Raw genomic sequence first — 25,960 nt, 5'->3', positions numbered from 1 at the left:
AGCGGCGTTCGGGGCGGCCCCGCGGGGCGCCCATGGGGCGGGGGCAGCGAGGCGCCGGCCGGCCCTAGGCTGCCCGCAGCATGCCGGCGCTGCTCCTGCTGTGGTTCGGCTGCCTGTGCAGCCTGTGCCGCGGGTACTTCGAGGGCCCGCTGTACCCCGAGATGTCCAACGGCACCCTGCACCACTACTTCGTCCCCGACGGGGACTACGAGGAGAACGACGACCCCGAGCGCTGCCAGCTGCTCTTCAGGGTGAGCGAGCAGCGGCGGTGCGGCGCGGCGGCGGCGGGCGGAGGGCTGAGCCTGCGGGAGGAGCTGACGGTGCTGGGCCGGCAGGTGGAGGACGCGGGCCGGGTGCTGGAGGGCATCGGCAAGAGCATCTCCTACGACCTGGACGGGGAGGAGAGCTACAGCACCTACCTGCGCCGCGAGTCCGCCCAGATCAGCGACGCCTACTCCAGCTCGGACCGCTCGCTGAGCGAGCTGGAGGGCAAATTCAGGCAGGGCCAGGAGCAGGGCGGCCGCGAGGAAGCCCGCCTTGGCGACAGCTTCCTGGGGCTGCTGCTGCACGCCCGCGCCCTGCTCCGCGAGACCCGCGCCATCTCCAGCGGGCTGCGGGACAAGCACGACCTGCTGGCCCTCACCGTGCGCAGCCACGGCGCCCGCCTCAGCCGCCTCAAGAACGACTACCTGCGGGCCTGAGCCCGCCGCCGGCACCCCAGCACGCCGCCCGGCCGCCCTGGAAACGCGTATTTATTGCATAGGACTTCCCGAGCAAACGGCACGTTTGCGTTGAGTGGAAGGGTGGAGGTACGTCTAAAAAGCCGCCCCGTATCATAGCGCGCATCGGACGGAGCGTTCTCCTCTTCCAGCGTTGGCTCTCGGCTCGCCGTGACACCCGCACGTGCAGCGGGCGCGCAGACTCCTCCCGTTGGTACTCTCGTTCTGGACGAGCCCTCTGTTAACTCCTAACCTTGTGTAACGGCATGTATTGTACTCATGTAAAGCGTTGTTCTGCTGCGTAACTCCGAGCTGCGATTTCCGTCTGCGTTCGGGAAGCCGGGATCGTATTCTGGCAGGGGCTGTGCTCCTCGCGGCTTTGCTTATCGGTGGCTCTAAGCTATCGGAACCCCCCGGAGCCAGCCAAAAAGGCTGATGTCAGATCCCGGGAATGCCAACACAGGCTTTTATAGCAAGAAGAAGGAGCCCTAGCGGTGATGGCAGTCTCAGGTCCCAAATTTCAGAGCCCAGTTTCTCAGAGCGTGTTTCTAAAGCAGACTGAAGGTTTTGGTCTGTTCCAGCGTAGCGGCGTTTCCCGTTGGTGCCTTTGTACTTTTGCTAGCTAAGCTATTAATAAACCTATTCGTGCTCCTGGACAATAGCAGAAGCGCCTGGTGGGAAGGAGGGGGAGGATTGTTTGGGTTCTCACACTCCTTGCTATGTAATCGTCGACTTGGGGTAATGTGGCTACTGGATTACAGACAACGCAGGCAGCATCGCTGCTTGGATGGGAGAAGTTTGTGTTGTTTTAATAAACGTTTGAAAACCGTGTTAAAGCACGCTGCTCTTGTACTCTTCTGCTCGAGACGCTCTTGATTTAAAACATGCTGCTGTAATGTGTCTTTCAGCAAAAAAAATGTGAGCGTGTAGGTCCTGCCAAACTAAATAACTCGCTTTTTAGTGAAAACAAATAAAAGTTTACAGACTCAAAAGGTAAGCAAGTTTCATTAAAAGGAACTACGTTCTTGTAGTGGTCTTTTCCAACCTTAATGATTCTATGCTAACGATACAGAAGAGCGCATAGGGCTCTGTTTGGATTTTGTAAGCCTTTTTAAGAAGCCAGTGTATGAAACTAGCAACCTCACAGCACGAAAGAGAAGCTGTTTTATGAGTGTTTGAGGTCTGATCCTGCTGCCTCTACCCCATTCAGTTCTACACTGGTCCAGAGCATCCGGCTGGGTGAGTCGCTCAGAGGTGTCGGGGGTCAACGTAAGTCACCTGGGACCAGAGCGCTGAAGGCATCGGGAGATGTCTCGCAAAGGTATGTGCTTACAGGGCTTGGGGACCATCCCATTTATCTCAAAGGCAGGGAGGTGTAGCAGTACCCAAGCAGGATATTTTAGGATGTCAGCGTGCACTTTTAGATCCCTAGTGTCTTTGAAGATGTGGAAAAATTGAAACATTGCATTGCTTGAGTTCAGTGGAACTACCCAGTGTTGTTTTCAAGTGTGCTTTCAAGGGAGAAGGTGTGACAGGTTCTAGCTCTGAAAAAATTGTTTATTTGTGATGCTTTCCTTGCCACTAAGGCCAGACGGAAAAACACGGGAACGTAAAGGGCCATCTAAGTCACTAAGTCTAGTTTGCTCCCTACCACAACAAAGCATAAAGCATTTTGGAATGGACCGGTGACCATACATTGAAGAAAAGCTCTGACACTTTCTGAGGGCATCATTCACTCAGTCTCTCCATTCTCTCTGGATCCTGCTCTTTCAGAATTACGTGCCAAAGACGTCATGCTGATTTCATTTCTGCCCAGATTCTTCTTAAAACCCTTCCCTAGCCAAATCCTTGTAAAAGAAATCAGGTGGTTTAGTCTATGCTTACTCACTTTCTGAGGCTCTGCTTATAGTGTGAATTGTAAAGCATCAGTAAAGAAACTACAGTGGCAACCATGCCAGTTTTTTAGCCAGGATGGTATTCAAATATTAAAAGAAAATAGTAGTAGTGTAAAGTGCAATTTCTTGAATAGGTTTCAAGCAGCTTGACTGTTCTGTTTGCAGTAGCAATCCTTTGGTCATTCTCAAGCTATTCCACAGTGTGCAGTATACCAAGAGTGGTAAATATCTGCAGAGTGGTTACTTTCAAAGCAGGAGATTACTCGACTTACCTGGAGATTTACAGAATAACTAATTCAGCTCTGTTTGTAAGCTGTCATCTAACAAAGCAAAACTGTCCACGCTGATGTTTCTTAGGATAAGCATAAATATACTGGCAAATCTCTCTGTCAATTTGTATTTTGGCAAAATGTAAATATTTTTCATCTTTGAAATTGAGACAACCAGAATTCTGCTCTTCTACAGAAGGCTTTAAATGTTCTGTTTAAAGAAGAAATTGCATAAATCTGAGTTTGGGCTTTGTGTAGATTTACACGCTTAATAAAAAGGGTCAATTTTATGTGGATTTTGAGAAGCCAGAACAAAACTCTTTTAGGATATTTAAATCCATTTCAATTTGGTTAGCATCAATTTGGCTGGTCTAATTAAGGTAAATATGACTATCTGTTAAAAGTGCAGCAGTTTTGAGGCAGAGCTTGTGTAACCGAGTGTCCTTCAGACATCTGCAGTCTGATAAGCTGTGCTGCAAAAGGCCTGCATGAACTGGCTGCCCACTGATAGCCAGCAGTTTAAAGTTTTACATTCAAGTAGATCCTAAAAACTATTGTAATCCTCTTTGTAATCTTACCTTTTTTTGCTGCTTTTGTGGTGTTTTTTTTTTTTTTTTTTTTTTTTTATTAATTCATTAGAAGAGGTCCACTGGTTTTATGTGACATATTTCAAATAGTAAAGGCCTTCTTATCACTGAAAATTCATTATGTACTTTTACCTCGGGAGCCTTACAAGACCAATTGTAGCAGCTATTCTGACCAATAGCTCCATCTGTTGTGTTTATAGTGTCAAGTTTGGGCTCTCTTTTTACATTTTTTTTACGCCAGAACTGAAATTGACCTGGTCTTTCTTATAGAGTTCTGGAGATTTAGAAATATATGTGATGTTTCCTGAATTTATTAAAGAGATGATGCTATTGCAAAGGAGATGACGATGTAAGCTGAAAAAATATCAAGTAATGCGAATGGAACAGAGGGCAACAGTCATAGAGAGCTCACTTAGAACTTCAGTTTTCTTTGACGTTCGGCCAGTGACTTAACTCATTAAGAGTCAAAGCGAGTCATTAAGAAACAAGATTCTGCTCCTCTCCAGACAGCTTACTTTCACAGTCAGTGCTCAGCTGTAGCTAGTCTCGTACCTACAGATACACACTGAGCTGAAGAAACTCAAAGTGTAACTGTGGAGCAAACTGCTCTCCCACATGAGCACCTATAAAAGTAGAGAAAGAAAAGGCTCCGCTTGCAGATGGCAGCAGTTGGAAACAACCACATCTGTGACAACTCAATGGCTAGGAATTCAGAGTGATGGTATAAATCGTGGCTTTCTAAGTTAAAACTTGCAAAGTTTCCCAGGTTGACCTACCCAGGACCATTCTGATAAAGAGGGTAGTCAAGGGATGCTTTCAAAAATATGATAAGCCTGTCAACGATCCCATGTGTGCCAAGCTGAATAGATGAATATTCTGAAATTAAATTGCTGCCCCTGTATGTTGTCATGTGCGTGGCTGCAGAGTGCCAAGATGTGTACCTCAGAAGCAAAAAATAGACTTGCCTCAGACCAAAGAAGCAACAGGCACAGCATCAGCTCTGGTTACGATCTTGCCTTGAAAAAATTCAGTTTGTGGAGTTCTACTGGGTGTGCTTGTTGCTGTTGGTGTAGTTTACTGAGATGAGCTTCACGTCACTCTAAAAGATGCTCGCTTGTGCTAATCGGGTATCACTTTTGCTACTGATAAAGGAGTTGTCGGTGTTGTTGAGTGAAATGTATTTGCCAGCTATTACTCCTGAAATAGTCCTTTATGTTTGAAAACTATCTGACATTTTTCTATTTGCTAAGACATGTTTTTATTTACAGCCAATTGGGGAATTTATTCCCTATTACTTGGCTTTTTGGCTAGCCGCTAGCCAAAACCTGAAGAATTTACGGATCTGTATTTTGTTCCTGAAGTATATGAAACTGGCAAAAATACTGACCCAACTACATGTTCTTTAGGGAAAAAAAAAAAAGGCTTTTACTAGAATATATATGTGTAAAAAAAGACTATAACTCTGTGATTATTTTATTTTCTTCATAAAGTTGTCATCCTGCCTATAAGATCAGTTTACAATTGGAAAAGACACCATTTAAAGACTGGTTCTGTAACTAGAAAAACATATGGTCTCCATAATCATTATGTTTTTAATGATGTGGCTTGGAAAGAGTCATTCATGGCTTGTAGAGTCATTCATCCTCGAGAACTGCCTTACCTTGGGGAGGTATCGTTGACTGTCTCCAGCATACCATTAACATTCCTTCATAAGAAAAGACAAAGCCAAGCGTATCGTATTTTCTCAGATGACAGCCTTGCTTAGGCTGCGTGCATACCTCTTTTGAATACTCAGAGACTGTCTATGTAACAGCAGTTGTTCACGTCTGAACTTTCTTTGGGGAAAAGAGAAGTCCTTGGAGAAGCTCGGCTTAGGGAAAGATTTGTTATCCAGCAATAGTTACTGGCAAGTGCAGGATGACTGAAAAAGCTGCGTACTTCCATCATACTTTCCATACTTTTTCCATGCTGCAAACATTTCACTGCAGGAGCAGTTACCACCATAAATTAGTTTTACTGTAAACAATAGAGGCCTTACTGTATACAGACTGTCCAAATTGCAAAATGTTTTTTTTTTTCCTGTCTACTTATCATTTATTCTTAAAAATAATGTGACCTGAATTTTTGGTTTAGGGCTAGGTCCAGGAGAATTACTTTGGCGGGCCATGAATAAGCCTTTGGTCTTAGGTTCTCAGCTATTTGTCTTAAATCTGTTGAAAAGCTTATTATGCCTTTACCTGGGAAATGATCATGAAAGAAATCCCGCCCTTACTCTTTCTGTGTTGACAGCTCTTTGGTTAATCAAGAACAGCCAACTGCATGAGCTGCATAAATAACTTGAAGACTTTACCCTCAGAACAGGCCCTGGCTGCAGCTCCTGCCCTCCTTCCCGTGTGATGGCCATCCTGGTCCCTCACCCCCGTGACTCTTGCCTCCTAGCAATACTGGTGCTGACCTGTGCTTGTCCAGTCTGACCTAATCTCCTAAAAACACTTTGTCTTGCTCATCAGAGTCTGAAATGCAGTTCTCCCTCTGTCATCCTGATTTCCTAGCCTGGTCACTCCTTGCTCTTTATGTGCAGAAATGTGAGTGCAGAGGGATAAACCTGCCCTGAATGAACTCACGTTCACCCTCTGCTCATTTACCCTAGAAGCTAAGTGACCAGGCCCAGTTTTTTTTCTGACACCTTTCTTTCTGTGGCAGTTTGGGATTTCAAAAGGCCAAGCATCCCCCTGTGCTACATATATACTGATTTATTGTTCCTACCCTAATGGCCTTACCTTTGTGTCTGGTTCCACAACCATGTGCAGGCTGAGTGGTGTTTATTTACTTATGTGGTCTTATTGAATTTCATGTGAGCTCTTCTACATTTCTAAGCTACATTTCAGCCTACCCTGCAGCTCCGAGTTAGTTTGGAGCGTTAATGCCCGAGCACTGATCCCCTCGAGCTGCTACGCTGCTCCAGCCTGCTGCTGCTGCTCTCTTTCATGTTTCTCCCAGGGCTTTTCTACTGTTGCCTTCCTGCTCCTGAGGATCTCCCTTTACATCCCAGGCCTGCTCCAAGTTGCTGCTTCTATCTCCTCAGCATGTGTGGAGAGCTGAAGCTGGCAGGAGCAGAAAACCACCGTTATTTTTTTTTTAAGCTTCACTCAACTGGGAATATTGGTAGACTCCTACTGTTGTAGCAGGGTAACAGGGTATTTATTGGACAAAAATCAGAGTTTGCTTTCTAAGGACATTCTGCTTTTTATGCTTTTTGTGCTTTTGCCTATGACTTTGAGTTTTGCAATGGCCATTACCTACTGATTGCTGCCAACCCTAAATTCATCTGGCACTGGGTGCACAGATCATTAGTCATATGGAAACCAACAGCATCACCCCCACTGTATCACAGTTCCCCACGTGAATGATGGAGACAGAGTGAAGTCCAAAGGGAATAAGTAAACTTATCTTGCACACTACAGGATTCTGTAAAATGATACTGTGATAGTAAAAAGACACGTAAATGTACTGCAAAATAAATAAGCTCCAGATTTTCACTGCACAGAACTTCTGACGTGCCTCTTTTAAAATTCCTTATTTTATATTCAGCAAATAAAAGCCCAGCACTAATGAGTCATATTTTGCTGAGTTATTATGTAATCTCGAAGGCAGTTTGTTTTAATTTCCACTTGGATAGGATACTTTTCCACTTACATATTATGTAACCCTCCTTATAAAAATAGAGACCCGGTTTTGCAAACACCTTGGAGTGTTCCTGTTACAGAACGAGACTTGTGACCAGTGCAGTTCTCACACCCTCCTTATAATGTTTATAATATCACAAAACATTCCCCTTCTGGCTTAAAAAAAAAAAAAAAATTCATTCTTGATCTACGTGCAGACTTTCTTCCCTAAATTTTAAACAATATTTCTTCTTGGGTTTTTTTGTTGTTGGTTTTTTTCCTTTTTTCTTTTTGAGCTTGATGGGTATATATATATACATGGTACACTTGTCTACTTACTTTATGTTAATGCCAGATTTTGCTTGTTAAAAACGTTGATTTGAGATCTTTGTCTTGTTGCTAAGTAAGAACACTTGAGAAATTAATTATAAACATACATAATATAAAATCTTTTATATCAGCCACTATGCATTTAACAGGATGTGCTCTGCTTATAAAAGATAACAAAGAAGAAAAAGTATGAGATACGTAGTGTTAATGAAATACGCGGCCAGGCCAGCAGCACAAGAGTCAGGAAATTAAAAAACATGGCTTCTCAAGCTACAACCTACGTTCAGCATGGGCAGGATGTCCTTTGCTCAGTGCTAGTGCTTGCAGATCGGTGATTGACACTGGGAAATAAGTTCCTAGTCTTCCTGACATTTATAAAATCTCTGCAAGCATGGACTTATCAGGGTTTTTTTGTTTGTTTGTTTCTTCTGTTTTAATGAAGTCCAAGACATCCAATGTAGCAAATCTTAAAAATCATTCCACATTCTCAAGCTCCCGGTTTCAAATAATGTAATTTAAATCATAAAAATTAAAAAAAAAAAATTTAAAAAAATGGGTGGGGGGGCAAGAACATGAAAGAAAAGTGGAAAATAGATTTGGGCTCTAATTTTAAAGCAAATAAATCCTACCACTGCTGCCTTAAAGTAAAGGAATGCAATCCAACAGTGCATTACAGCACTGCTTTGGCACATGAAGACTTCTTTATTGAAGATGTTGAATGATAACTACCAACAAAAATATTTAATTTCCTATAAGTTGCAGACGTAAGCCTCAGCCTTTTTAACTGCCAGAACGCTTAGAGAGACAGTCTCTAAACAGTCATTTAATACTTTCACTTGTGTGTGTGCGCTTATTTCCATCCACCTAGCCAACTCTTCATCTTTGTGAATGTTTTGTTGCCTGTGAAAAGTGCGGCTCAGCCAATGCTGATGTCAAAGGTTTTCCCTGCCCTGGTTATATTGAGGCAGCAGGACTTCTCTAGGTGCTCTGCAGACCTCAGTATGGACACCAAGTACCCAGGGGAATATGTACCTCAGTGTCATCACAAGAAATTACCCATTACACAAGAAACCAAAGCTTTTCCTTTTTTTTTTTTTTTTTTTTAATTCAGGCATGTCACCATTTTATGCACAGTGAAGAAGGTGTGGATCCGAGTCCAGTGCAAGATGAAAACTTGCATACCAGCATGGGAAGCTCCACTGGAAAGCCAGTAGGTGAGAGTGCACCCTCAGCAAGTCTGTAGACACCACCAAGCTGAGTGGTGCACTTCGTATGACAGAAGGAAGTAACACCATCCAAAGGGACCTTGGCAAACTCAAAAGGTGGGTCTATGTAAACATAATAAGGTTCAACAAAGCCAAGTGCAAGGTGTTGCACGTGGATCAAAGCAATCCCAGCTATGAGTACAGACTGGGAAAAGAACTTATTGAGAGCCCTGCAGGGAAGCACCTGGGGATCTTGATGGACAAAAAGCTGGACATGAGCCTGCAAGTGTGCTCTTGCAGCCTGGAAGGCCAGCAGTGTCCTGGGCTGCATCAAGAGAGGTGTGGCCAGCAGGGAGAGGGAGGGGATTGTCCCCCCTCTGCTCTGCTCTTGTGAGGTCCCATTTGGAGTACTGTGTCCAGGCCTGGGGTCCTCAGTACAGGAAGGATGCGGAGCTGTTGGAGTGGGTCCAGAGGAGTGCCATGAAGATGATCAGAGGGCTGAAACACCTCTCCAACAAAGACAGGCTGAGGGAGTTGGCGATGTTCAGTGTGGTGAAGACTCTGGAGAGACCTCATTACGGCCTTCAAATATTTAAAGGGAGATTTTAAACAGGAGAGAAATCAACTTTTTACACAGTCTGATAGTGATAGGACAAGTGGGAATGGCTTTAAACTAAAGGAGGGGAGATTTAAAATAAATGTCGGGGGAAGTTTTACACACGGGGGTGATGAGGCAGTAGCACGTGCTGCCCAGAGAGGGTGTGGATGCCCCATCCCCAGAGGTGCTCAAGGACAGGTTGGACGGCCCATCCTGGGCAGGTCTGCTCCGGTGGGTGGCAGGGGTTGGAACTGCTTGAGTTTGAGGTCTCTTCCAATCCAAGCCATTTTGGGATTCTGAGATCCTGCCACTGCCTTCCTGCATGTGATCCGTGCTTCTGTCTGTCAGAGGCTGCCTCCCTTCCACACACTATTCAAATAAACACAGCATTCACGTATTTGCCAGGCAGAAGGTGTTCGGCACTGAGCAAGGAGGGCATGCTACAGCTCTTTTTAAACTGATTCCCAGGAAGCTCATCTGCCTGAAGCTCACTGCTCACAAGATGTGTCTGGCACTACGATCACCTGCACCATTAACTCAGTGGATGCAGTTCCATCTGCAGCGGCAGCATTGCTACGTGCCACCAAACCCCACCTCCGAGTCACCCGTGCCCTGCGGCGCGGCCCACCCCCGGCTCCGGGCCTGGGGCTCCGCTCCACGCCCCCGGGGCCGGTCGGCCGGCAGCGCCCCGCCGCGGGCACGGGAAGCCGGGGCCGGGCTCTACGCAAGGCCGGGGCGGCGCGGGGCCTGCGGGCTCTGCGGCTGCCGCCGGAGCTGGAAGGCGGAGCGTTGCCGGGACTTGCTTCGCCGATGGGAAGCCGTGCGAGCAGCGTCTCTGCGTGGCCCTCCGTGTGTAGCACCGTGGAGGCCTGGAGCATGTAAACGGAGGTTTGCTTTCCTTTATGGTTCGCGCTTGCTTCTTTGTTTTTGTGCGACTCGCGGCATTTGTTTTAAACTGTGTCAGTCGGATGTGTGGTAAGTGAGAGCAGAGAGAGAGCTACGTTGGTGCCTCCAAGGCAGGGGACGAGAAATGCAGAGAGCTGGGATGCAGAGAGCTCGCTTTGTGTTTTTCTGTTACCAATTGCTCTTCAGTTTGGCTGTGGTTGGAGCACACTGATAATGACTTCAGGCGAAATTCTGCTTCTCATTTAGTGCATAACACACTTTGCAGTGTAAAATGGCACCACGTGGGTAAGTGTCTGCCTGAAGGGTTGGAGGTGAAGGGGATAAAAGCTCCCCGTGCCCTTGCTCGTAGTTCAGCCTGCATTAGCGTGAGATTGGCATCCTGCTTTTACCATTTAAAACCTCTAAGCAATTGTCAATAAATTGAAAAAAAAGAAACCTGCACTTAAACTAACTCATTAGCACAGTCCATATGGTGGGAGAGCGGATCCGTTAAGCATCATCAATAGCCTCCTAGAATAAGAGGTGTGCTTTTCCCAATTCTGGCCTGGAACTACCAGCACGGGCATTTGGGTTTGTTTACCTGCAGCTTGCTTTGTGCCTTGAGCTCCAAGGCTTCTAAGACATGTATTTATCCAGCACTTAGTACTGTGCCTTAGCTACTGGGAAAACAGCAGCGTAACCCAGTGGTTACTGGTGTGAGATCATTGACTGTGGGTGGGAGCTACTGAGGGTTGAACATTTTTCTGTGAAGCTGTATGGGACAAAAACTAGACTTGCATATTTATTTAATTGTGTGTCTGAGAAGACAAACACCGAGAAGGCATGCTGTAGCAGATATTTTTAATCACTGTCGTCTGGGTTTTCATTTTGATAGTGGCACTGTGTTATGACAAAATCGAGGAAAACAATAAGCAGCCTATTTATTGTTACGGGATTTCTCTTGATAGGTGGCTAACCCAAACAACTGCTTTACAGTGAAGGCAGAAACGGAAGTGTAGGGCAAACACTGCTGAATATTTTAAAAATATTTTCACCACTAGGGAAATTGTTTTGCTCTAATAATTTTCACAGCTTCTTCTTTTGCATAGCTGGCAAACCAAATAGCCCTGGAGGCAAAGGGCCTGATTCTCTCCTAGCTAACAACGGTGTCGTGCGGGTGCAGTTCCACTGACTTCAATAAATAGGCATAAACCAAAGATCCGGATAGGCCCAAAGTCTTGGGGCAGAGTAACAGTGGACAGAGTAGATCTGCATACCAAAAAAGCCACAGAATGTGCGGTGGAATTGTTTCCTACCCTAAACGCGTTGAAGGCTCCTGCTGCTGCCAGTGAAAGAGAGCCTCCCTTCTGTCTGGGTGCAGTGGCTGGCTGCTCCGAGTCTGGCTGCTAGGACTGGAAGTATTTCAAGGGAGCACTTTGTGATTCAGAATAGATCAGGAATACAATGCCGAAAGCTGAAATCACTTGGGATGGGGATACCACTGACAGCAATGTAGGCTTTCTCTGCGTGGCACTAAACATAGGGCTGCTACCATCCACCCTGTGTGTAGTGGGTTCTACGCAGCACCAGTGGTCCGTGAACAGGAGCAGCAGCTAATCATGAGATTACTGCCATGGAATGTCTTGCTGAGTGTGAACAGGGGCAGTGTAATGTCCGCGTCAGAGCTAATTGCTGAGGTTATTTCTTTAGTTGGTGGAGAGAAATAAAGAGTTTAGTTCATCTCATCCTAAAGCAGGTTTCTAAATAGGTCGGTTGAGCTGGGATTTAAACGAGCTTGTTGTTTATGGGTGTTGCAGGTGGTGCCTGTGATGTTCCGATGCGAGTGACTCTGGTACGTGGCTGAAGTTTGGCAAGATGAACCCGGCTGTCCTCCTTTCTCGCATCTAAGCAAAACTGGGAATTCCCATTTAGCCTTCCCCAATGTAACGTAAATCATGTGTATCTCATGCCTGTACCTTCCAGAAGTTTTATTACTCTTGTTTTAACTAGAAATTGTGTGTGGCAAGATTGGCTGCCTGTGTTATTTTAAGATTGAACTTTGTTCCAGAGCATTTACAGAACTTAATGTCACCGATTTAGAATTCTGCTTGAGATGCATTTTGTGAGATCTCCATTACCAGGAGAACAAATAGCAGCTAAGCAACTTCTGTGACAGGAAGACAATAAACCCACCTTAATTCCTTGTAATTAAAAAAAAAACAAAAAAAAAAAAACATCATTTTTATTACCAGCAGCACTGTAAGGGGTTTCTTAGGAACAAGTTGAGATTTGTTAACTGAATGGTAGAATACCAAAAGCTTGGACACCCTTTGAAACCGTCAAGCTTCTTATAGTACTTTAGACTTGATGATGAGTCTTCCTTGAAAGGCATTTAGAAATTAAAGGCTTAATTATTTTTTACATCAAGGCTCAAATGATGAAAGCCATTTAGTGGGTTGTAAGGTTAAACACTGAGCGTGTGAATAATACTTCAATTACTTGGCAAGCCACGTGAACTGAAGTGAGAAAGTTGCGCTGGATGTATGCATGTATGAAATACATTATAGATGAACTACGTGATGAACTCATTAGGTGGGTGTCTCATGTAACCAAAAATATCTTGTTCTCAGAATTTCCCACCTCAGGTAAGCCAGAGGAGCTTCCTCGTGGCCTTCAACTTCGGAAATAAAACGGGGTTCTCATGGTCTTGTCCCAAGCAGTTACCTAAAGCAGTACCTCCCAATGTTTGGTGCGGAGCTGAATGGGTCCATATCTGCAAGGGAGCTGGGCAGCTGCTTCTGGGGGGGATGCTCTGCGTCTGAATAATCTGGACACTGAAAGATGTGCAAAACAGGTTGATCCTACCATTTAATTTGCACGTACACTTTCTAGCCTTGTTCTTAAATTGTGTTGGTTGTTTGAGAGTACTTCTGGTTATGACTCGCTGTCATCAAATAACCTTGAAGAGAACTACTCTGCAACCAGTATGCATGCAGCAAAAGTTTACAAAATGATTAAGTGGTTCTGTTATTATGTTTTCGGAAACCAGCTCTTCCAAAATTCCACTGTATTGGGAACCTCCACTGTGTTCCAGTACTTGTCCTTTGTTTCAAGAGTTTAGAATAAGTATCCAATCGTCACGTATTAAAGAAACAAACGCATGCCGCGTGGAATCATAGAATTCATAGAATGGCTCAAGTTGGAAGGGACCTCAAAAACCATCCAGTTCCACCCCCTCCACCATGGGCAGTGTTGCTGCTCAGCAAATCAGGCTGCCCAGGGCCCCATCCAACCTGGCCTTGAGCATCTCCAGGGATGAGGCACCCACAACATCTCTGGGCAGCCCGTGCCAGTGCCTCACCGCCCTCTGAGTAAAGAATTTCTTCCTAACATCTAACCTAAATTTCCCCTCTTCTGGTTTAAAGCCATTCCCCCTTGTTCCATCGCTATCAGACCATGTAAAAATTGGTCTACCTCCTGCTTATAAGCTCCTCTCGAGTACTGGAAGGCCACAGTGAGGTCTCCCCAAAGCCATCGTCTGCTGTCATGCATACAACACTCTGTACAGGGAATTTCAGAAGGAAACTGCAGCCAGTCCTGTGGTGCGTTATTACGGTCAGCAGGAAAACTGCAGTACTTGAATAATGCTTTGGAATTAAGGTAGAGATGCATGTATTTACATATGTATGTGTGTACATTTTTTATATTTATATATGGGGAGGGGGAAATGTATATTCAGTGTGGAAACGAACCCATTTCTGGATAAAAGAGGTTTGAGTCTGTGCACAAAGCTGTTCCTTGGATTGAACTGCAAGTGAAAGTTGGTAATTAATGGGATTCTGGTGGGACTGCTACACCCAAACAAAAGGAAGCAGAAATCAATATTCTGCTTTGCTGTACTCAATCAAATGAAATAAAAACAAAAGGAGACTCTAGGGTCCTATACAGCATTGTTTTAACTCTGCTACTCAGAATCCTTTTGACAGCTCTTCTAGGTCTTAGTGTGGCAAGATACTAAATCTAAAGAGATTTTCCCTGTGTAAGGACAAGTGGGAAGGCTTTGGTCGCAACCAAGCATCAGTCTTTGGCCCTCTGAGTGTAAGAACAAAACAGCAGGGAAAAAAAAAAACAACGAACACCAAACAGATTAGAAGTAGACACACAAACTTTGAAATGGTTAAACTTTCTGTTAAAAACAGGTGTGATCATTTATTGATATGGAAAGTGTTAAACCGGAACTTTTCTTCCGATTTAGGATTCGGATGCATCATCTTTCTTCAGCACAGCGTACAGTTAATTTGAATTACTCAGCTTTAAGTAAGCCAGTGTATGTATAGAAAGCGAGCTGGCTGTGAGCAGTGAGCTCTTGAGCTCTGCTGAAGCTCAGGTCATGTCTCCGAAGCTTTTTCTTGGGAGAATTGACTGCAGGGTTGTCTTGTGTGTAGTGTTCACAGCAGATATTAAGGTGTGTGCACTTGGAAGCCTTAGTAGCTTGGTAGTAGCACCTATGTTTGATTTGTGGAACTCATCTCCAAGTGTCTCGCAGAGTGGTTGCTTATGCCATAGGTATCGAACAGCTGCGGGAACAAAGATGACCAAGTTGGTGAATCCAGCCGAAGCTGGACAAATGGGATTTTTGGACAAGCAGGTCTAAATATATCAGTATTTAGGTAGAAGAAAGGGGGGCGAATCAGCTGGAAGTGCTCTGTCTGTTACAGTTGCTCCCTCATTACTAACCTGCTCTCTGTGGTGCCGCAGGAGCCCTGGGGCGGCCCTACCGAGGTCAGCATGTGGAGGCTGGCGGCTCGTGTCCTGCTGGGGACCAAAGTCCACCCTGTGCCCAGAGCCCGGCGTCTGCTTGCTGGGGCTGCAGCAGACCTGCAGTGGGGGACAGCGCGTGGGACCCACACGGGTGACATGAGCGCGGGGATACGGAAAGTGGAGGCTCCGGATGCGGAGCACCTCGTCCGCGTGCAGTGGGAGGATGGAAGCGAGAGCCGCTACCCCTGCGTCTGGCTGCGGGACAACTGCCAGTGCCCTCACTGCTTCCTGCACTCCGCCAAAGCCCGCAAACTGCTCTTCGAGGACCTGGATGTCGACATCGTGGCCAAGGAGGTCACTCTGACGGACAGGAAAAAGGTAAGGATGATGATCTTAATCCGTGAAAAAAGATACCGGTCTGCGAGCTGATACTTGATCTTTCAGTGCGCAGTGGACTTCGTTTTCAAGCAAGTGCTCAAACCAAAGTGTAACCCGACGTTCAGCTCTGGCCCAGTGTCTGCATCTGTATCTATCTGTCTGCATTAGCGTTCGTTCATGAGAAGGGGAGGTTATTGAGCGAGAGGAAACAGGAACTGACCTTTCTGTAAATGTTAATATTTTCTGACGCATATAGCAACTTTGTAGTGAAGTGCTCTCCTCGGTGGAATGTGCCAGCTTCTGTGATTCCCACTTTCTGTTAGGCAAAGTACACGCAGTGACAGCAGCTCACAGAAAATAGCAAATTAGGTCATGTGCTCATGTGAAAATAACCATCTATAAAAGACATAAGAATTTGGATGCTGTTCAGGTTGGATTTTCATTAATTGTTTGCGGTTAGACTACGTGGAAGCCTTAGCTGTGACATTACTCCTTTAAATAACGCAATTACTGTGATTTCTAAGGAGTTTTTTTTGGTGAGTTTTTTTTTTTTTCCAACATTACATTTCTTTTTATTTCACAAGATATCTATTACATGGCCCGATGAGCACACAAGCGAATATGAAGCTGAGTGGCTGAAAAAACGATGCTTCTCTGAAGCGGCCAGAGCACAAATGCGAGAAGATTTATTTTTACCAGGTAGGAATTAAACCCACATCTGTCACACAGGTTTCGAACGCACATGGTCTGACACTGCAGGCCCTGTCTAGGAAGAGGGTCCCGAGCCTATCCAGCTGAAGCTGGAACAGCTCTGGGAGCACACGTTTGCCCTTTCCCCTTTTCTGACCTCTGGACTGCAGGCCGGGAGCTGCCACGCGGCACTGCTCTGTCCCAGCCCACTCGCAGGGAGAGAGACGTTCTGCTGCTTGGGCCGTGTCCGCTTTCCTAAAAGCTGTTTCTTTTCAGATAAGGTTTGGAGGCCTCAAAAATGAGTCCTGTGGAGCAGCGTTGGTCTGGTGTGATTAGGCCAATGTGTGTTGTTTCAAATTGCGTGGGAGTCGTAACTGAAATATTTTTTCCCCTTTCCGTGGCTTTTGGTTAAAAAGTAACCGTGTAGCATACCAGGGCCTCGTGCTGAAGGTCTGCGTGTGTTTGCTCTGTCTCTTGTACCTCCTGCATGGCGGGCTGCCTTTTGGAAATGAAACGTTTTGTGCAGCTGGCATAGCACAGGCAGTGTGAGCGATGGTTACCTGCTGCATATCGCTCACCCTTTTGAGTAAATGAGTACGGAATCAGCAGGTTTGCCACATTGCACATCCTCGTTTCTTCTTTCTTCGGCAGTCTTTCATTCTGGGAGCGTGAAATGTGTGAAAACTTGCAAGATTTCTGCAGTTGGCCTCGATGGTGTTGTTCCTGCGAGTTCTGCTGCTGCAGAAAGCTGTGGGACAGTATTCAGAGCTAAGATTTTATCTGTTGAAATGGGGTCTTATTTTAGTAGAGGAAAGAAGAAGCAGGCTGGTGGTGTGGAATTCAGATCCAGCTATTGGTTTCCTCAAAGCTCAGCAAAAGGCAAGTCTGAAGCTGGTTTATGCTCTTTTTTTTTTTTTTCATGGAGGAGGGGAAGGGTTGTGTGGTTGTTATTTGTAACAACAGAAAGTGATTATTTTTTTCTTGAAAGACTACAAATGGGAAAATATAAAGCCCTAAGTATTGTCTGCTTCTTAAGCTTTGTTTGGCAATTAGGGGAACAGTTTCTGCAGGTCACATCTTCCTTAGCTCCTAGCACTCGTTCTCCTAAACGAAAGTCAGTTATTTAGATTCAACCTTTAGTAACTAGCTTAAGGCTTCAGCTGATGAGTAATATTTCCATTCATTTCAGTGGATCCTGTAACAGATGTTTACTAGTTCCAGAGCTGTACTTTTTTCCCCTGGTGATTGATATAAAAGTTGATGTCTATTTTTGCCTTGGCAAGAATAAACTACGCTGTTTACTATGCCGGAGGCTTGGGCATGTTCCCAGAGTGAGCGTGATGGAGATGCAAACCTCATACAGGGAAACCAGACTTGATTTCTCAAGTTCATCGTTTTTATTTGGAGAAGCGAAGATGCTGTGGAAGCTAGCAGGACATTTTGTAGCCTTTGGGGGGAGCCTTGTACGTCAGATCTTGCTCTAATACATGCTCAGATGCCCAGTCAAATTGATCCAGATCTCTCGTTATGCGTATTACCAAATATATCAGTAGCCAAGATTGCAGTATTTCAGATACCATGCTTCTTTTTGCCTCTGTTTCAAAGCCTACCTGAAAATGGTTTGCCTTTGCACACACACATTTACACTGTGCTTACTCTCAGGGTCTAAATACCATGCCTGTTTTGGAGGCTCATCTCTCCCCTTTGCAGTAACTTTTCTCTAGTGCAGCAGTCCAGAAAGATACACAGTAAAGATACTTTTATTCTTTGGACACTGCTTTACAAATTTGGTGATCTGAGGAAACATATTTCTAAAAGTTTTGTTAAGTAACTGCATTAACTTTGGCCTTGCTTAGTAGTATCACTGTGCTCTTCTTCGTAATTCTGGGAAAGATCTGGCTCATTACGACGGGTTGCTTCTTCCAGCATTTCTCAGGTTTAATTTGCAAGGAAGGCTGCGTTTCTAAGGCATGTTAATTTGCTTGCTGGCTGCTTGAGACCCACTTCTCCTTGTGTACTGGGGTGAGTTTAAAATCAGCTTCCTTCTGGTCCCTGCAGTTGCAGCACCGCAAATGACATGCTCTTGAGTAGCTAATCATATCCTCGTGGTATAGCATTACAGATGATGATATGGGATGCCAGCCCTACGTGCTGGTTCAACAAATACAAGAGCATGCTCACCAGGCTGCTATAGTTAGAGGTTAACCTTCACTGCTGACATTATCAAGGCTGCTGCTCCCTTTTTTTCCCCTCGATAGCTGATCTGCTGGAGAAAGCAGTGTGCTAGCACAAGCAGCCAAAACCAGAGGACGTGCTCTTGTCAAGAAGACCCCAGCTCTGTGCTTTGTTTTTCAGTTCTTCATTTTGCTACGTGGCTCATAACATTGCAGCTTTCCAGGATTTTAATTCCAATATGTCAGCTGGTTCTTAGTCGCTTTGCTTTGGTCATTGGCGGCTTTGGCAATTTCAGAGCTGTAATTGCTAGCAAAGCTGCACATTTTGAGAAGCACAAATGTAACAGCCTGCAGGCAAGCCCGTGCGCCACCCGTGGTTAGGTCTGGAAGCTTGCAGCACCACCTAAATACAGACATGTATACACACAAACCTCTAGCTTGTGTGCATCTGTCAGTGGTGCCCACACTAATCAGACAAGCATCAAATGCATTTTCTGAAACAGTGATACCTGCTTTCCTAAAGGATTCACGGTTTTTTTTGCAGATGTTGGCAATCATGCCAATGTCGTCTTTTTTTTCCTGTCATTTAGCTTCATTGTAGATCAGCTCCAATAACTAATTGACATTTCTTTCTCCTCTGGGGAAGAAAAAAAAAATTATAGTGAAGTTTCTTCTAAAAGCAACGACCCATTCCTGGAAACTCTCCTGCCAGTTATTTCTGAGATGCATTTTCATCAGGGATATGGTCTTTTGAGAAAGGTCGTTAGAAACAAATAGAATCATAGAATCATTAAGGTTGGAAAAGACCTCTGAGATCATCTAGTCCAACCCCAACCCATCCCCACCATGCCCGCTTACCACATCCCTCAGTGCCACATCTCCACGTTCCTTAGTTCCTTAAACACCTCCAGGGACGGTGACTCCCCCACCCCCCTGGGCAGCCTGTGCCAGTGCCTCACTGCTCTTTCAGGGCAGAAATTTTTCCTAATATCCAAACTGAACCTCCCCGTTGAAACTTGAGGCCATCACCTCTCGTCTTCATTTTTCCTATTTATTTAAAAGAGAATATATTTTTAAGGGCATTATACCGCACGTCTCCAAGTAATTGCATGTATTTTGTTTTGTTTTCGTTTGTAGACACTATTGTGGTTCTAAAATGTAGGGGCAAAATAACTGACTAAATTCAATAGTTTAAATCTCAAAAAGTTCCAGATTTTCCTATCCAGCTACTTTTAGAGTACTAAATACATTAAAAATATATATATATTTAGCTCTTTTACACTGAAAAACAAGCATATGAATTTATTCTCCAGTAAAAGATTCTAAGCTTGCCAGTTGGTACTCGCCGTGTCACATCTTAAATGCCAAATAATTCCAGGTGTTTGTTGATGCACACTGCCTGCAGAAATTGGACAAGACCCATAATCTCATTTTGCGGAGGCTTCTCCTGTAGAGTCTTCATGGCTCATCTGGGATGATGAAGAAATGGGATTCGTTCTTTTCTTTCCCCAAAACTGCTGTTCTCCAGTTGGAAGATGCGGTGACTAATTCTCTGCCAAGCAGTTCATTCTTCCCACTGTGAAAAGCACATAGACATGGGGGTTTATTAGTTCCAATGCAATCGGTCAATAAGGATGAAATAATTCTGCAGGACGTTTGTTTTTATCCCTCGTGAATTATTCAGCTACAGTTGTGAACGTGGAGATTTTTGATACGGCAACTGCAGCGGTGCTTTGCAAGTGAGAACTAAGGCTGTCCAAATGCTAATGGCACACTGCTGTCTTTCTTACTCCTTCACTCCTTCAATTTTTAGAGCTTACGTTCTTAAATTTCTGGGGGAGTGCAATGGAAACCATATTAACTGTGCTTACATAGTGGGAAAAAATATGCTATGCTGACATGATAAAATAATGAGGAACACGAGCGGGATCAGTTCCCACCAGGAAATGCTGGCAAATGCTCTCTTCTTTTTTTTCAATGTTCTGAAGTAGAAGAACATGAGTATCTTTGCGTTGTATTATTGTTTTCGGTTTTCTTATGTTCTCCTGTCTCTTTCCCAAAGAATTATGGACCTGCTAATTTGTCAAGTTGTAAATATTGGACAGCACGTAACCTTTCTGGGCGGGTCTGGGGAGAAGGAGGTCTTCACAAATATTGCTGCAAGAAAGGCACTGAGGTTGTGGGACGTGTCCAGAGAAGGTCAGTGAAGCTGGTGAGGGGTCTGGAGCACAAGTCTTATGAGGAATGCCTGAGGGAGCTGGGATTGTTCAGTCTCAGGTGGAGGCTCAGGGGAGAACTTATAGCTCTCTTACAACTACCTGAAGGGAGGTTGTGGTGAGGTGAGGGTCGATCTCTTCTCCCAGGTGACTAGGGTGAGAGGTAATGGTCTCAAGCTGTGCCAGGGGATTTGCAAGTTTGTTCTTGCTTTTATTATTTTCCTAATTTTCTTTAGCATAGTTAGTATTAAATGTAGTAGTCATATTCTTAGAATAAAGCATTTGATACTTGCACATGAAATTATCGTAAAGATGCTAAGGAAATGTGGCCTATTTGAAGAATGATCGGAGTATCTGTAACGATTTATCATTGAGATTAAAGGGTAGGCTTTGAAAAAGTCTGTGCTTTATGTAGCACTGTTGCTTATTTTCCTCAACCACTGTGACATAATGGAAGGGCCGCACTGAATTTGCTGATGGCACCAAGTAGGGGCCGACTATAATTGCTGAAGAATGAGGGTTACAGCTCTAAATTATCCTCACAAATAGGACAAATGGTGGAAACTGATGTTTTAATATGTTCCCTGGGCTTGCTACTCGCTCTCCAGCAGTAATGCAACAAAGGAACATGAGCTTGCCATCTCTCCACAGTCCATTTCCTTCACGTTTTGAAGCACCCACGGTGGTTGTGCCAGTTTCCTCGAAGATGCTGCAGCTCAGCAGCTGTTGAAGTGTGAGGTAGGGAAATAGCCATCTGGTGGGTGGATCGGTTCTACCCATGCCAGCAGTCTGGCTCAGAGTCAATGGAGTCCAAAGAGAGCTCTGACCTGCACCAGAGATGAGGGAGCCCTTCTGCTCCAGCTGGTGGAGGAAAGCTTCCAGAGCACTCTGCCTGCTTGGGCACCGTGCATCCAGAAAAGCTACAAAGGCAGCGTGCTCCCTTGGAAAGCTCTGTAAATGATCCACTGTCTAGAAACATCTAAGAAATTAAGGGAAGGAGAAGGAAGAGGGGAAAAAACAAAAACAGTTGTTTGCCATGCTCGTGGTCGATATGTCACTGTGAGAATGTATGTGTACATATATGAAAATATTTAATTCTTTTCAGAACAGGCAAAAATTCGAGTTCAGCTAGAAGTTTCAAATTGAATCAAAGATTTTAAGTCACGAAGTAAGGGAACATTTTTAATATTAAACAATAATTTTACAAGCTGCACTGGATATTTTTTTGTCTCAGATACCAACTGCTGCTGCGTTCCATACATTTCCCAAGGATTAGTACAACTTGGAGCTGTACACAATGCGTTTTCAGCTTTTGGCATATTTACCACAGTGTCATTACAGAGTACAGTGGGAAATGTCTTGGGGAGAGAGGTTATTCCTGCAGTAGCTCAAAGACTAAGCCTTTGGCTGCGGCAATAGGCCGCTGCAGGGCTGGGATCTCGGAGCCTTTCTTTTCTGAAACGTGAGGTAGGATTTACAGCGTGCACTCAAACCCATGTCTTCTGGCTGCAAGAGGAGCGTGCCACCATGGGGTGGAACTTCAGCAACACGGTGACCACGGGGACTTTGAAAAAGGACTCACTGCAGTTCCTGTACACACAGAAGCTGGCTGCACTTGGAGCTGCAGTTAAATGCCAGCTGCATGTGTTTATTCTCCAAAGTGATGGAAAATCTATTGGTATATTCTTTGATATAATAATATCCTTCTTTTTAGGTGAGGAAGATTAGGTACAGCAGGAAAAACCAGAAAGGAAAAGTTGAAACTTAAATATTCCATTAGGCTGCACATTGATATTTACTTGCACAAGCGCTGAAACTTACATTTATCTTTCAGAGGTTATTCTTGGCAGTTCACGGGGCATACCTACAGCTATTTAAATTGTATAACCTTTAGTAGAGAAAAAGGAAAGCATTTATATTTTATTTTTTCTCAATCCTTCAAATGCCTGAAAGGATGTGTATTGAGTGAAGCACAGTGGAGCAGTGATCGGACAGCCACGGAGTGCTCTCGCTGAGGAATTTAACGAGGTGAGACTATATGTCTCCTCAGGGATTGCTCTTCCTTCATTTTGTGAACATGTTGTGAAATTCAACAGCTTGTCAGTCATACTGCAGCTGCTTTGAAACATGGGATGGAGCACAAAAGATGGCCTATGTGAACAGCTTATATTTGGGTACACGCCTTGTGTTTCTTGGACGGTCTCTAACCAGCCTAAGCCAGAGCAGTAAGGAGTAGGAGTGGTTGGAAACTTGCAGACCTTGCAGCTGTTGAAAATGTAACTGTGCAGTGCCAGGGTTCACATTTTTATGAACACCTTGTGTTTTGTCCTGTTCCATTTCTTTGCAGCGCACCGTGTCCCTCCATGGCCAGGTGAAATCCCCCAGAGCTCCCATGCTGCAGGCTGCTCCTTGGGTTTTGTAGTGGTTGTTATCAGTTCCACCTGCCAAAGGAGCTGGGCAGTGAACAGAGGTGGGGGTGGTTTATAGAGGATGCAGTCTGCATTTTTTCAGTTGTCTCTGTTCTCATTTCTGATTGATGATCAGACAACGTAAGTGAATGTTGGCTAAAATACCAAGTAAGCTGGGTGGGATTTAAACAAAACAATTATTTTGTTAAATACTTAAAAATCTATTTGTGCTTTGTTGTGCACTCTCTAATGAATTATCAGCTTCAGACTAAGCAAGGGAAATCAATAATGTCTTCATTGTATGAACAGGTCTCTGATTTAAGAGAGTACTTGCCATTAAACTAGTCCGTAGAAAGTTTTGTGATAAAATAGGCAGGATCTCTGCAAAACAAAAAATAAGAGAGTATCTTTGTCCTGTTCACCCATTGCTGTGCAACATCTTTGGTTTGAAGACGTGTGTGTGTTTGTGCATACAAATCCAGGAACTGGGCAGCTTATGAGACTTACAAATGGAAATTTGCCCAGGGGGGTGGTGGATACCCTGTTCTTGGAGACATCCAAGGTCAGGCTGGATGGGGCTCTGAGCACCTGATGGAGCTGTGGGTGTCCCTGTTCTTTGCAGGGGAGTTGGGCCAGATGACCTTTAAAGGTCCCTTCCAACTCAAACCATTCTGTGATTGTATGATTCTCTTGTATGAAATCAGTGAGGACAGAGCACGGAGACGGACAGTGTGGTATTGCAGGGAGTGTAAGTCTGAAATAGGTCTTTTGCACAGGAGAGAAAGAGATCAGCCCGCGCTCATATCTGTGCCCACAGTCACCTCAAGCATGTGGCCAGGTGGGTCTGCTGAGCGGTGTTTGGTGTCTGTGACCGGCACTGCTTCACCACTTGAGCTGGCAGATCTCACCTCATTACCTCATTTTGCAGCCAACTTCCACAATTATTAATAAGCTGCAAAAGGGCTGAAAGATGTAACAACTGCAGTTTCTACAAAAGGACTTGGGAATCTCCCTCGCCGCGGTGCCTTCGCTCCTGGAAGCGGCCAAGCCAGGACAGCTCCAACACCACAGCCGTAGGACAGAATCTGAGAGAACAGCATGCTGCCGTGGGGCGTTTATAAAGATTGCTGGGCAATGTGTGCTTGCTTCCCGGTGACAATTATTGTTAACTCCTGTACATTAGAGCTCAGAGCAGCGTGACCACAAAAGCAGCACCGGGAAGGGTGCAGCAGAACAGGTCCATCTAGCGGCCGGCGAGAGGCAGGTGCGGAGCGTAGCAATGCAGACTGCACTGGGTGCATTTCTTCACAGTGCATACACAATCTCTGACCATTTAGAAAGGAAGAAAAGAGGCTGGAGGGGAAGTCTGTGGTCTGGAGATTATACTTTGCTGGAGTTTTAAGCAATTGTGTCTATGTGTTATCATAAGTGTACAGAGATAGGTGGATGGGTGAAACCAGGGAGGGTGCATTTACCAATGATGCTTTCTTACGAGGTCATTTGATAAAAGCCGTGTCCTGACATAGGATTTATTTATGCTAGCAAACCTGTAATTATTTCAATTTTAATCTGCTAACAGTATTTTCTCACTTGATTTCTTTCACTATGAACATGATTGAGTCTACACAGCAGCTTTCTCTCAGGTGTGCAGGCAGCCATTTCACGTGGCTTTAGCCCTGTGCTATTTTAAACTCCGAGTAAAGCAGCAAGTCAACTGAAGAGCGGGATGGTTCCATGGCCTACACTGTGCAATACTGGAGCCTGTTCTGCTCAATCATTTCAGCTGGGGGAGAAAGTCACCAGTAGCTAAGTACAAAACAAGATGCTCGGTTGTGGATTTCAGTGCCTTGTGCCAGTAGTGCAGTCAAACTTAATTAAAGTTAATGGCATTAACAACTGCCAGACTCCAGAAAGTGTCCTGGTGAGAAGCTGTGCTTTGAGCTCCATGATTAATTTCCTGTCTTTTCACTTTCTGTCTGCATTGCTGTTCCCTTGAGTTCTTGGCTAAATGCACCGGAGCCATTAGAAGTTAGGTGATATCTGCTTCAGTTTTGTCTAGCAAAATTGGCCCTGGCGGGGATAGTCTGGAAAGAAACCACCTTTTTTTTTTTTTTTAATTTATATTTAAAAAGTGAGAACAAAATGAAGATAGTCACACTGATTAGTGGCTACTGTGTATTTTTGTCTGCACTAATGAATTGCTGCAGCACTACCTTATATCAAAGAAAATCGATTTGGTTTTGCAAATGTCTTTGAAAATCTTAAATATACTTGACTGGCCAAATTTGACTGGTTCCAAAGGAATGGCAATTGTACATCTCTAACACGTGAGCCACTTCCTAAACTCAACACTTGAAAGAATGAAAGCACCAAGACTCCTTAGCTAAGCCAATGTAGAAGCTTTGACCTGATTGAGTTACTTACATTTCACTGGGCTAGGCTTCTGGACCATTTTTGCTACGGTGGAAGCTGTCCCAAAATATTTTATGCAGGTATTGCCATGGAAAATGGCAGCTGAGATGGGTGAAGTTTACCAACGTTACAAGCAAATGAAACATTCATAGTTGTGCAACGTGGCATCAGTGACAGAGACCTCCACCAGATGCACTCCGTGATGAAAAAGGTTCCAAGCATGTGAGCAGGAAACTGAAAGCACTGGCCTCAGGTCATGGCTGATCTGTTATTTATAAGATATTTTACTGTAACGTATTCTGTATGTCAGAAGCACGGCTTTGAGCTTTTTCTGGATGACTCAGGATCTTGCAATGGAAAGATGAAGGAGCAAAAATCCTTTGCGGTCCAGACGAAGCCCTGGATGTCTCCAGCTGCAGTGCCAGATGACAATTTGGCATAGAGTCCCAGTGTCATTCTGTCCTGTATACTCGTTCATTACTTCTTAAAATAAAATGGACTTGGTTTTGGAAGGGAGAATCTTCTGATAAAAGTTAAAAACTTCATCCAGCAAGGGAAGGAGTTTGTTCCTCCCTAACACAGTGTACTGTGCAAAGGTATACTGACAATTATTGCAAAACAGGCGGAATTAATCTGGATTCTGGTACGTACAGTGTTTTTCTACACTATTGGTAATGGTCTTCTTTCCAACACAATGCAAACGGTCCATACAAAAATAGTAACTGTTCATGGGATCAGTACATCACAAAGCTAACTGCTTGACCTCTC

General features: G+C 44.7%; 3 protein-coding genes across 8 annotated transcripts in view; all 3 read left to right on the top strand.

Annotated features, from left to right (window-relative positions):
- The window catches only part of ANO3 (anoctamin 3), a 274,762-nt gene extending 265,786 nt beyond the window's left edge, over positions 1-8,976 (top strand). For all 3 annotated transcript variants that reach the window (XR_002440329.1, XR_002440328.1, XR_002440327.1), the window contains 2 exons: positions 1,930-2,040; positions 8,577-8,976. The gene's annotated coding sequence lies outside the window, so the exon portion shown is untranslated. The remainder of the gene's footprint in view (positions 1-1,929; positions 2,041-8,576) is intronic.
- On the top strand, positions 7-1,555 carry FIBIN (fin bud initiation factor homolog (zebrafish)). Its single transcript, XM_021402286.1, has one exon. The coding sequence runs from the start codon at positions 81-83 to the stop codon at positions 699-701; it is 621 nt and encodes a 206-aa protein (XP_021257961.1). The 5' UTR covers positions 7-80; the 3' UTR covers positions 702-1,555.
- BBOX1 (gamma-butyrobetaine hydroxylase 1) overlaps positions 9,937-25,960 on the top strand; it is a 31,769-nt gene continuing 15,745 nt past the window's right edge. For 2 of the 4 annotated variants that reach the window (XM_021402813.1, XM_021402816.1), the window contains exons 1-4: positions 9,937-10,156; positions 11,971-12,005; positions 14,912-15,292; positions 15,877-15,991. In XM_021402813.1, the coding sequence (XP_021258488.1) occupies positions 11,991-12,005; positions 14,912-15,292; positions 15,877-15,991 (511 nt within the window). In that variant the 5' untranslated portion in view covers positions 9,937-10,156; positions 11,971-11,990. Of the gene's footprint in view, positions 10,157-11,970; positions 12,097-14,911; positions 15,293-15,876; positions 15,992-25,960 lie in introns of all 4 variants that reach the window. The other 2 variants (XM_021402815.1, XM_021402814.1) reach the window with 2 other exon arrangements.

Source organism: Numida meleagris, chromosome 6, assembly GCF_002078875.1.
Source record: "Numida meleagris isolate 19003 breed g44 Domestic line chromosome 6, NumMel1.0, whole genome shotgun sequence".
In the NCBI taxonomy this organism is placed as follows: Eukaryota; Metazoa; Chordata; class Aves; order Galliformes; family Numididae; genus Numida; species Numida meleagris.
This window is presented reverse-complemented; position numbering and strand designations above follow the sequence as displayed.

Coding starts and splice junctions, on each gene's coding strand:
- FIBIN (XM_021402286.1), top strand. CDS start 81: ATGCCGGCGCTGCTCCTGCTGTGGTTCGGCTGCCTGTGCAGCCTGTGC.